Source organism: Mirounga leonina, unplaced genomic scaffold (genome assembly GCF_011800145.1).
Source record: "Mirounga leonina isolate KUSES-001 unplaced genomic scaffold, KU_Mleo_1.0 Mir_151, whole genome shotgun sequence".
NCBI lineage: Eukaryota > Metazoa > Chordata > Mammalia > Carnivora > Phocidae > Mirounga > Mirounga leonina.
This window is the reverse complement of record NW_023270377.1, coordinates 42,976,986-42,988,849: the sequence shown is the minus strand read 5'-3', so window position 1 is coordinate 42,988,849 and position 11,864 is coordinate 42,976,986. Positions and strand designations below refer to the sequence as shown.

The window sequence follows — 11,864 nt, the reverse complement described above, 5'->3', positions numbered from 1 at the left end:
GATAACATGTTCTCTTGCTATTTATCCTCTTTAATTAAATTTGACTTATGGCAATAGAGAACAGCATTTATACACTGGATGTAAAAATACAACGGCTTATGTGATCCTTCTAGAGATATTCAGGGAAAGAACAGAGAAGCAGCAGACTTACAAGCACCGAGTGCTGCCAAACATACCCACTCCTGTTTTCTAATTCCTTCTCTCTTTTTTATTTGATTCATTATTCATTTGTCATTTCAGTATGTCAATACTTTCCCCCTTCAATGTTTAATTTGAGGGCACTGTTATTTGGATAAAGCTATGACGAAGGCAAAGAAGTAAGGAAAAAGATGTTGGGGCAAAGATGTCTTTCTTGATAAACTTTGAAAAGATCTTCCATAGCGGTAACTTCCCACCTGTAAGTGATCTTTCTGACCTTCCCTATCAAACACGTCAGGTAAGTATCTGTCCTGACATTAGCAGTTCTCTGCAAGTCAGAGCACTGAAGAAAAAGCAGACCCTCCGACAGCCTCCACATTGTTCCTAGTCTGAAGTACGTGCAACAAACTACCACAGTATTTTCACACTCATTCTAACCCACGTTTGGTCCAAGCAGCTGAGCAGGGCTTACTTGTTGGGAGCCTGGAGTCTGGAGACGACCAACCACGCGGGGAAGTCAGGCCTGCGGCAGGCGTGGCGCAGCCCCTCCAGGGCACTGTTCGTTTCCATATCCGCCTGTTCCCTGTACTCGTCTTCAGTAAGATACTTAACCACCAGCTTTTCTGATGTAAACCATTTCTTCATTTTCCTAAAACATGTGGCATGGTTTGCTAGATTCCTGGTCATATTTGACTGCTCTATTCAAACCTTAAGATTTATAAAAAATCATTTCTTAGAAATGAACAGTAATACTTAACTTCCTTGATATCACACCGTACTCTCATGGTTCTTAGCGCCACTGAAGTATATAGAACATGCACAGTCTGGGCCGAACAGTACATTTCCTTTCTTCCTGGACCTTCCTAAATTATGTTCCTAGGAATTTGACGCTCAATTTCTGATAGACATATTAATTGTATTTCTCTTCTCAGTGATTTTTAATTGCACAATCAGACCATTAAAAGTCTGGCTCTTTTATGCTTGGTCTGCTCATTATCTTGGGCACTAATGGAAGCAATTCTTTGAGATGCGGAGACCTGGTAGAATCAATTACCACTTAGTTGCTAGCCCAAAAAAAAAAGAAGGGAGGATTCGTGGGATATCACCTCCACCTAGTGGTGGAGATTCTGACTAATCCTAGAGAGGAGGAGTAATTATTGTACAAGGATGGTTTATGTACAATCATTTATAACTCCTCCTTTGCTACATGCTAAGGGGCTCATACTGGAATTTTTTTTTCTAATCAGGAAAAGTCCTAAAGAGAAGAATCTCATAAAAATGGCAATGATGATAAGGTATTAACACATATGTTACATTTATCAATGAGTTTTTAAAAATATTCTTGGGTGGTTTAAAATTTAATTTAACCAGAGATTCCCAAACCTAAATGAGTATAAGAATTACCAGAAGGTGGTTTAAACATATATTCTCTTGAGGGTTGGGACCTGAAAAACCTTTAAACTTTTAAAGATTGTGTGGTGGTGAGGAGTCAGACTGGGGTACCACTGACATTATTTCCTTCTCCTTTTCTGAATACCTAGCCTGGTCTCCCTAGAGGAAAACCTCTGGTCTCTGCACAGAAGACTGGGACACAGTCCTGGCTTTGAGGTTTATCCACTGAGTTGTCAACTGAGGCATTTCCTTAATGGTTCTGAGCCTCACTTTGCTCATATGAACAAAGTGAAAGCAATAACATCTACCTCATGAGGTCACTGTAGGGATTAAGTGAGATATTTTATGTAAAGTGTTTAGCACAGTTAGTGGCCTATAGTGAGAGTTCAACAAGGACAATTAAGAGAGTAGCTACCATATACTAGGATATATTCAAACAGCTCTTTGTAAAACTAAAATACTATACAAATCAAGGTATTATTTCTCTGGTTTGTTACTTAACCTATATGTTCCTGTTTTTTCCTGTTGTTCTTCGTGTAATTATTCACTAGCAAAATGAAAAGCTAAGGAAGTTACAAAACATTGTATTAAGTTCATGTTAACAGAATGCACAGCAAGTGCACAGAAGGACCATCATGCAGATAACAGAACACACTTTACATCTGGCAGGGCAGCTGGATGTTTAAAGGCAAAGAGGCCCAAATTCTATCTTGGGTTCCTCAAGCCACAAGCTTGGCGAAGGGCCGGAGGCCTGGGAGATGTGGACTGGCCAGTCTCCTCCTAGCAGAGGGACCTCTGGTAATCCCAGTCACCGTTGGCCTCTCAGGGCAGAGAGCTCTTTGGTAACAGCAGCCGCTCTGACCCAGCCCTGCTGCCTCTCAGCCTTGCCAACATTCTCTGCACAAGGGCCCTGTCCTGTCACTGGTACGTTTTTAACACTGTGACGCAGTTACGGTGCCAGAAGGCAGTTGGGCCACATCCTGCCACCCAGGGAGGTTCATGGTCTCTGCTTTGATCTTGACTATTGAATGTATTTTTACTTTCAGATTAGTTACCAATATTTAAAAATAATAACAATTCACATTCAAATCCATATTCCTAGCTTTTCTAAAAAACAAAACAAAAAAAACCAAACAAAAAACAGAAGATCTGGCAAGGCAGGGCCCATATTCCTACATGGCAACAATCAGCTCAAGCTGAGTAGTGACTGCCCCCTTTCTGATGAGGCTGCGCTATAGAAGTTCCCACAGTCCTCATGATGGCCCCACTGCCTTACCCCTGCTCAGCATCACCCACTCAGTACCAGCCCCAAGCAACCGGATTTATAACTCCAGTCTAAGCAGCAGGCAGAGAATGCTGACTGAAATGCATAATGGCTTCTGGCCTCCACTATGTACAGGATCAGACTAGATTCCTTAACACAGCCTGTGATGCCTCCACAACCTTGCTGACGCCCACCTTGCTCACCAGCCTCATGATGCTACCAGACTGGGCCTTCTCCCTGTCAGGAAAGTCCTTTCCACATTTATTCACCTGGCTGTTTTAATTCACGAAGATTCAGCCTAGTAATTTCTTCTTCAGGAACTCTCCTGAACTCCGTGTGCCACAGTCCCTGAACAGGTACATCTTAACACTTCAAAGATACAGAAACGTATGCTGCTGTCTCAACAAGTACACACCAAGGGAAGAAACTATCCCCTTCGTTTGTGCACCCGACACAAAAACAGGTGTTCAACTCAATGACTAAGGAGAGACATAATAAAGCTGTGGCAATAGAAGTTACCTCATTTCTCTTTCTGTATTTTTAAAGGGCTCAAGCCTTAACTTAAAACCTAAAAAAAAGTCCTAAACATAAATAATACCTTTCAATTATTTTTCTACCTCTATTTCATAAGCACAACAAATACCTTTAAAGCAATCTTGGGCCCTAATGAAAGGAAATGTAGAATGAAAGTAGAAATTTTAGGCAACCCAGAGTGCGCCACTGATTTCAGTGAATTCTGGGTGAGCTGTAATTACCTAGTAATTGGGGGAAGTCTTCTGAAAGATTAATGAAGACTAGAAATGGAGATGGGATTCGATGCTTACGTTCTCTTTCCTCCTCCTCTCTCAAATCTCCAGATGAAATGTAGTTAATTATGAGACAAAATATGACACGTGCAAGAAACTTACCAAAACAGTAAATAAAATCAGAGCTCAAAATGTCCAATTTACAAGGCAAAAAAGATACGCACCACCTCATATAACTGAATGCTTTCAATGGGTAGTGCAGACTCCTGGAGGACAGGATGAGGATCATAAGTGCATATGAGTACTGGGGCACGGTGACCCCACAATAGATCAGGAGCAGGGCGAGGAGCCGCAGTGTCCACGTCAGAAGATTTACATTCCTTTCGTCAACAAGGGGTCCGTGTTTATAACAAAGAGCAAAGCTGAGAAATCCCACCGTTAGGACATAGCCTGTAAAAAAGCAGAAGAACTTGAAAATTTGAACTTGAAAAGTTGTATGAAAAATCCTGGCACAGCCTTGACTTAAGCTAATAACGTATCAGAGAGCCTTCATATTTAGGACTTCTTTTTCTGAAGAAGTAAGATTGAAAAACACATAGAGGGATAGTTATTCCTTCCATGTGAGATACTACACTGCCTTCCATAATAATTAAGGATATTTAATAATAAATTATTATGATATATATCTGTTTTTTAGTCCAGAGTCCTAGTTGGACAAATGTTATCATGGTTGCTTTGGTCAGGATTTAAGCCTCAGCATATGTCACAGTTGGCTACAAACTCTATTTTTTATTTTTACTTTCTAGCTAAAAAAGGAAAATACAATTTTATAGTGGAGGGATCAGGCTGCACCCGCTAGTGCAGTGCTCAGTTTCTGCACTAACAACAGTGGGGTAATGAGATATTCTGCATCTCCTGCTGGGATCCAATGTGAAACGCACATCTCCTCTTATGTATTCCACCGAAAGTGTTTCATTCATATCTAAGCAAGCCTCAAGGTCTAATTTCCAGTTCAGAAAATACAGGGGAGAGAGGAGCAAGTTAAATTATACTGCAAAAGAGTAATCAGAGAAATCCAGAAAGTGGGACACTCTATAAGACAACTAGATTGGTCTTTTCAGCATATCGCTATGATGAAAAAAGGAATTGTTATGGATTATAAAAGACTTACAAGACATAGTAGATGCAAAATATGGTTCTGGACTATATCTACCCTTATACAGACCAACCATCAAGGACGCCTATTAAATCTAAACATGACCTGAGTAATTTATGTAATTATTATTTTTTTAGATTTAACAGTTATTTAACTATAGAGGAAAATGCTCTTGTTTTTTAGAGATGCTTATTGAAGTAGTTAGGGGAACATACCATGATATCTATAATTTATTTAAAAATACTTTATCATAGGGGCGCCTGGGTGGCTCAGTTGGTTAAGCGGGCAACTCTTGATTTCGGCTCAGGTCATGATCTCAGGGTCCTGGGATGGAGCTCCGCAGTTGAGTCCCCTGTCCAGCTGCGTGCTCAGAGAGAGTCTGCTTAAGGATTTCTCTCTTGCCTCTGCCCCTCCCCCTGCCTGTGCACGTTCTCTTTCTCTCTCAAATAAATAAATAAATCTTTAAAAAACATTTTTTTAATCAAAAAAAGGAGAGTGAGCTAAAGACAAAATCTTCAAGGAAAACAAAAAATTGATTGCTTTTGTTTTGGGTGGGTGGACTTCTGTGAAAAATTTGGTGCTAAGGGGTTAGGAGAAAACTGATCCTCCCATTCTCCATTATTTCCCAATTAAAACAAATAAATAATTTTAAAAAGTTGTTTTTGGTTACATGAAATAAGAACAAGTGGTTTCTTAATAGCCTGTTTCTGAAAATTCAAGTTTTCATTAGTCATTTATATTTAGAACTTCTCACCTTTCATGCTGAGTACATTAAGAAAAAGAAAGAGCCACATTTCAGAGAAATTTTTTCATTACAAGTTAGATCTGGTTAGAGCTTAACCACAATTCAATAGCATAAAAGCAGTCAAAAGAGACAAATACTTTTGTGCTCTTTTGATCATTAGTACAGAAAAAGAAAGATGTCATAGGGAAAACAGTCTAAAATGAGATCTAATGAACTGAAATCATCAACTGTGGGAATAAAATAAAATATTTTTAACAGCACTTCTCCTTAGTTCAAAAGGAAAATTTAGATGCCAGAGAGAAACATTTTCAAAGAAGGTCTCCAGTTGTACTTTTCAGCTTTACCAATAATAGGACATATTTTTAAAAAATTACCTACCTAATATATATATTCTGTTTTCATGCCATTGCCACTTCAGATCCTCCATCAATCGGCACACAAAATAAACTGAAGCAAACCAACAACCAACCATTAGAGCCCCAAAGGTGCTATACTGTGTGTGGAAGAAAATAAATGACAGTTTTTGGTTCATTCACTCACAAAAATAGGAGTAAACAAATAAACCCTTTGTATTAGAAACTTCTACATCAAATTGCATTGAAGTCAATTCAAGATACTCTCTAGAGTCTTGTTGAAGTTATGGTCCATGAACCAGCAGCATCAGCATCACCTGGGAGCTTGCTGGAATGCAGACTCTCAGGCCCCATGGCAGAGTCTGAGTCAGAATCTGCATTTCAATAGGATCCTCAGTACATTAAAGTTGGAAAAGCACTGTTTCAAAGAAGAAATTTATCTCAAAATAATGCCGGTGTTGCAAGCTTTAATCAGAGTATCTGCAACATCATCATCATGAACTAATATTTATCCTCAACTAAGTGCAGAGCTCTCTTTCATTAAAGGTGTTTCGGGAACTAATAATAATGAAGAAATCCCCAGATGTAGCAGTGCAGGTATTCAAGGCCTTGATGGTTCAGCATCACAATATTCCTCAGCTCTGCTAAGACAAGACAAATTTCTACTCAGCATATGTCAGTCCCCTGCCACTCATAAGAAAACTGTATTACCCAAAAGTAAAAGGGTCTCAAAAAAATTATCATCAAAACTTAATACTTACTTTAGGGTATATATAATAACAAATAAAAATGGAATCTCTAGAAAAAGATACATTTTAAAGTCAGTTTATACAACGCAGAAATACAGTCTGAATTAGGAACTGTCACAATCAATGTGAATTAACTTTGATCAATTTTTCATTTCTATGAGATCATGGTTTCCCTCTTTTATTCATTTATACACAGTATGCCTACCTTAGGAATAAACCTTTTCACCAGCAGCAGGACAAAGACTAAGGTCATTAGAACACCTAGCACGGTCCCAGAAGAGTAAAAGAAAATAGGACTTCTGTCAAGACAAGCAGATAAAAGCCATTTAAATGCTAAGCAGCACTTTCAGTATTAAAACCATGTTTGACCTGACGACAGTAGCCATAAAGAATACTAAGGAGAAAAACTCAGAAGGTAGCTTTAATTACATCCTATACTCTTAAAAAATGAAGCCTGTACTTGAAGTTTATGGTAAACAGCTTGCCACTAACTTAAAACAAAATGTCTGAGTTACCTTCTATGTTTAGAATCTGATGCAAGAGGAATTAGTGAGCACCTAACATGTAGCAGATGCTGGTCTGCATGCATTCACAACAGCCCTGTGAACCAGCTATCCATGTCTAAGTTTCACAGAGGAGAAAACAAAGGCACCAAAAAGTTAAAGACCATCCCCAAGTGAGTATCTGCCAACTGGAGGATTCAGGCTTGCAGCCTAGTTCCTCTGAGTCCAAGTGTTACTCTTCAGGCTATGTAACTAACATTGGGTTTCTAAAGGCCACAGATTACATTAAACACACTTAATTATACTACGAGAAAGATGAACAATGTTAAGAATAGCAAGCTAAGAAGTAAAATATTACTGGAAAAAGACTCCTTTTTCATGAGAGAAGTTGTAATACACAAAATATCAGGATAATATGTTTATCCAAGAGTCAGATACTTGTTAAATTCAACCTTCTGTATCAGAGCCACAAATCTTGGAGACAGCTTGAATCTAATAGAGAGAGCAAGGCATCTGGCATCAGAAAACCTGAGTATAAATCTCAGCCCTAGCAAGAACTAGTCATGTGATGATGAATGTTGGTTTTCTCATATATAAAATGAGAACAATAATACAGAGCTTACATAATTGTTAAGAGGATCAAATTTTAAAAATGCATATTAATACATAACAAAATAATGCATGTAAAAGCACTCTGTAATATATACATACATATCATGTGTACTGTTACTAGTTTTTAAAGGCCTTTCAAGCACTATCTTCAGACCTATTGTTTGTAAAACCTAAAGCAAGAACTACAAGCTAGTACGGAAATATTTAGCATAGGGTCAAAATTGTCCTATCCTCTTTTTAAAAGGATAAATGATAATTCACAAAATTAAGAAAGTAAAAATGGATACTTACTGACTCAATGTCTTTGCATAAAAGAAGAGGAAAATGCCTGCCACAAACACAAGGAAGAGTTTGAAATCTACAACTGGAGTAAAAAAGACACACACAACAAAGATTTTGTGTCAATGTAGTTAGTGAAAAAAGAGAAAAGTCAATTTATTGAAATGTCACTCCAGAAAAACTCAATCCAGAAAATCAGAAAAAGACTTACTGTTTCGATTCACACTAATTGTATAGACAAATATCTTCCTCACAGGCTTCACAGAAAAGCACATGGTCTCTCCATATGGATTGATGATTATGGTTATTTCATTAGACTCCTTTGGTGTCCAAAAATTATGAATCATACATTTGATAAAAGATAGAACGGTTTCTGGATACTGACAATTACGTCTTTCTGTGATATATACAATATTGAGCAGGCCTGAACTGGTAATTTTCACCTATAAAATAAGAACAAACAAATCTATAAACACATAAGCTCCTTCTCATAAGCTCCTTAAAATCATGAGCAGAGGAGTAAAGAAAGCCCGAGATAACAGAGTAAAGAACAGACAGTCAGATGTACACAATTCCAGGGATCCCAGCGATGGACCTACAGGTTTGTGTTTAGTTTGAACATACTGGAGCAGCGCAGAGACTTTGCAAAGTGGATGTTTCTTCCCCCGAGTTGTAGGTGATTTAACTCCCTCTTCTAGCAAGTCGTGTGGCCAAGGGACATGGGAAAAAGGATGGCAGAAAGTAACAGGTGGCAAACTACTTGGTTTATAATGGGGTTTATTATCTCTACCATTGTCTACTGTGTTTGAGAAAAAGCACTTCCTCTGGATCAGCTGCGCATATGTAATTCAGGCTTCTCTCCCCATGCCCTCTGAAGAAGAATCCAACCACGGGTCCTATTCAAATCTCACAACAAAGTACTGGCTACAGTACCAAGCAGACAGTGACAATCCAGTCAGTGATCATTAAATGACAATTGTGCTGCTGCCTTTGTCTGTCCCTCTCTATTCATACTCTTCTTTGTTCAAGAGTAAGGTGAGCCAGAAAAGGGGAGTGAGATCACCAGCTCTGAATCTCGGGCATCAGGTGATATAACCCACTACCTACCCTCATTTCTCTTGGATGTTAGCTCCTGGCTCACTATTGCTCTCTCTCTCTATTTCCTGTCATACTTCTCAGGGATTCAATATGCACAATATATACACCAAACTCCTTCCTATACTCTGACTCTCAGCATCTTGAACTCCTCTCCTCTTGTAGTCTTGTCCTCTGCCCGACCTCAGCTAATCACTCCCATGGCCACACCCTGGACCTTGTCATTACCAAACTACAGGCCCTCTACAGGTTGTTTCATGCATCCCACTGGCTGACCACCAACTCCTACCTTTCCAACATGCCCCTTATAGGACCCTGAACCCAGGAAGCCTTTGACCCACCATGGATCAAGCATTTTTCCCCTGCTCCTCACCCCTTTGATGTCCTTAGCCCCTTCTTATCCAGCTAAATTCCATGATCAATGATTATAAATCATTCCCTTGCATGTACCCCTGACTCCTTTGCGCTGTTCTTGCTTTGTCACACCCACCTGCAAAATCCAACTCTCCACCCATTCCACTCTTGCATTTTCACCACCAAATGGTGCTAGACAGACACACAGCTGTCTGACTACACGCCCCTGAGTGTGAAACTGAAATGGGACCTGAAGCTACAGGCGATCATACCACACATTCCTATCTACTCTCCACTCTCTTCAACAAAGATTTCACAGCTTTTCTTTCCTTAATACCAACACCTCCTCCTCATCCTCACTCTTGGCTGAAAATGGAAGAAAACGATGTCAACAGGCTCCTATCCCATTACCCAACCACCGGTGGGCACCTGCAGGCACGTGCTCTGCTTCCTGCCTGTGGGGAGGAATTTTCTGCCACACAGGAGATTTAAAGGAGATTCTAAGGGCACTGAATCAGATCCACCTTTGTCTACTCAAGGACATCCTAATACTTCTTCCCTCTCTATTGGACCATCCTATTGATGTGGGAAACAAAGGCAAAAGAAAAATTAAGTTTCCTTTCTACCTATAGCCCACTGATAAGTCCTTGAAACAGGGAGAGTGACATTCCTCTAGAAACTCAGCTGCCTCAATGTTCATACTTTGCTAAGGGCAAAAGGCAATCTTAGCCCAACCCCCAGGATCCTGTAAGTCTATTTTAACATATAAAAATTCCTTTGGAAACTTCCTTTATCTCTACCGCCCAAGATACATGTCGGCAATCATCCCCCAAGCATATGACCCACCAATATACATCTGAAGGGTCTCATGATTCAGGTTTTATTAGTCAGTAATAAATGACCTTTTCCCAACAATAGCTAGTCCTCTCAAGGTCCTGGAAACCTTGCTTCCAAAATTCCTTAGAGACTTACGCTATCCCTAACCCCCTCCCAACTTCAGAAGTATATAATAAGCCACTGCTCATGATCTCAGTGCAGCTCTTTCTGCCCATGGTCCCATCCCCATACTTTAATGAACTCACCTTTTGCACCAAAGATGTCTCAAGAATTCTTTCTTGGCTGTTAACTTCAAACCTTAACATCTTTCCTACATCACTACCAGCATACAAACATGTTGATACTTTTCCCATTGCGGGGGGAAAGCCTTCTTTTGACTTTACTTTCCCCTCCAACTATCCCCTTGCTTCCCATTGCAAACAAATTCTTTTAAAAAGTTGCCCATACCTGCAATCTTCAGTTCTTTTCCTCCCATTCTCTCTTTAACCCTCTTCAATCATGGAGTGTTTCATTCCCAACAGGCTGTCCCCGACAAGGTCACCAGTGGCCTCCATGTTGCTAAATCAAATGGCCAATTCATTCTCAGTCATCGTATTTGATCCATCAACAGCATTTAGCACTGCTGATCATTCCCTTCTCCTTGTAACACCTTCTTCCTGCAGTTTCCTGGACATCTTCACTTGTGCTCCTTCTCTCTCTCCTCTGCTGGCTCCTTCCTCCTGCCTATATATAAGACTGACCCAAGGCTCATCTCTTGGTCCTCCATCTAAACTCACTCCTTAGCACTGTCTATAAACATGCATTGCTTCATTTTGCAGACAGAAACACAGGAAAGACATAGAATCTAGTAAGACTGACTACCCACAAGGGCTTGGTAGGAATGGGTAGAGGAATGAGGGGGCGTGACACTTCTCTGAGAATACTCCTGCACAGAGTTGTGATTTAAAACCATATTAATACCGTACCTACTAATAAATGATAATAAGATCAACTAAGATAGGGAAAAACCCTGGGAAAACAAATAAAAACAAATATATTTCAAATGGAAATGGAAACAAATAAAACCCAATATATTTCAAATGAATAATATAACCATATTAAAGGAGGGTGTGTGGGAATAAATTAACCTAATTCTGGAGCACAGTATTTAGACTATATACTCTTAAACTAGAGGTAAAACACACTCTAAACAAATATTGACAAATAAATAATAAACAAATTACTATTCTAGCATTAGACAAATAAATCAATATATTGAGAATAATGAAAACCAGTTTCCCCCATCAGAGAAAAAAGTTACAAATATGGCAAGGAGAGAGATTAGAATGAACCCAGTAGTATGGAAGATATCAGAACTCATGTTTCTCAACAGATGGAGAGACAGAAACAGATATGTGCACAGGTGTATGGGTGTGTATGTTTCGGTGTCTACACATGACAATGGTATCCCAGCACTAATAAACACACCTAACTCTGAATGTTCCTTGAAAAAATGTGTGATTCCAGAGCTGGGTTTAAGAAATTATAAGAAAAGCCTGGAACATCTTGTTTGCCAGAAGATGCTCAAATGATAGATACAAATTAAAAGGACACATGAGCTACTCTGAAGGTGCTCCTACTGGCCAAATCCAGGACAATTTG

At 39.4% G+C, this 11,864-nt stretch overlaps 1 protein-coding gene across 3 annotated transcripts in view; it reads right to left on the bottom strand.

Annotated features, from left to right (window-relative positions):
• NEMP2 (nuclear envelope integral membrane protein 2) overlaps positions 1–11,864 on the bottom strand; it is a 127,133-nt gene that overhangs the window by 7,876 nt on the left and 107,393 nt on the right. For 2 of the 3 annotated variants that reach the window (XM_035007524.1, XM_035007522.1), the window contains 6 exons: positions 8,149–8,380; positions 7,950–8,022; positions 6,749–6,842; positions 5,820–5,934; positions 3,765–3,990; positions 611–787 (listed from right to left, as the gene is read on the bottom strand). In XM_035007524.1, coding sequence (XP_034863415.1) covers positions 611–787; positions 3,765–3,990; positions 5,820–5,934; positions 6,749–6,842; positions 7,950–8,022; positions 8,149–8,380 — 917 coding nt within the window. The remainder of the gene's footprint in view (positions 1–610; positions 788–3,764; positions 3,991–5,819; positions 5,935–6,748; positions 6,843–7,949; positions 8,023–8,148; positions 8,381–11,864) is intronic. The other variant, XM_035007523.1, reaches the window with a different exon arrangement.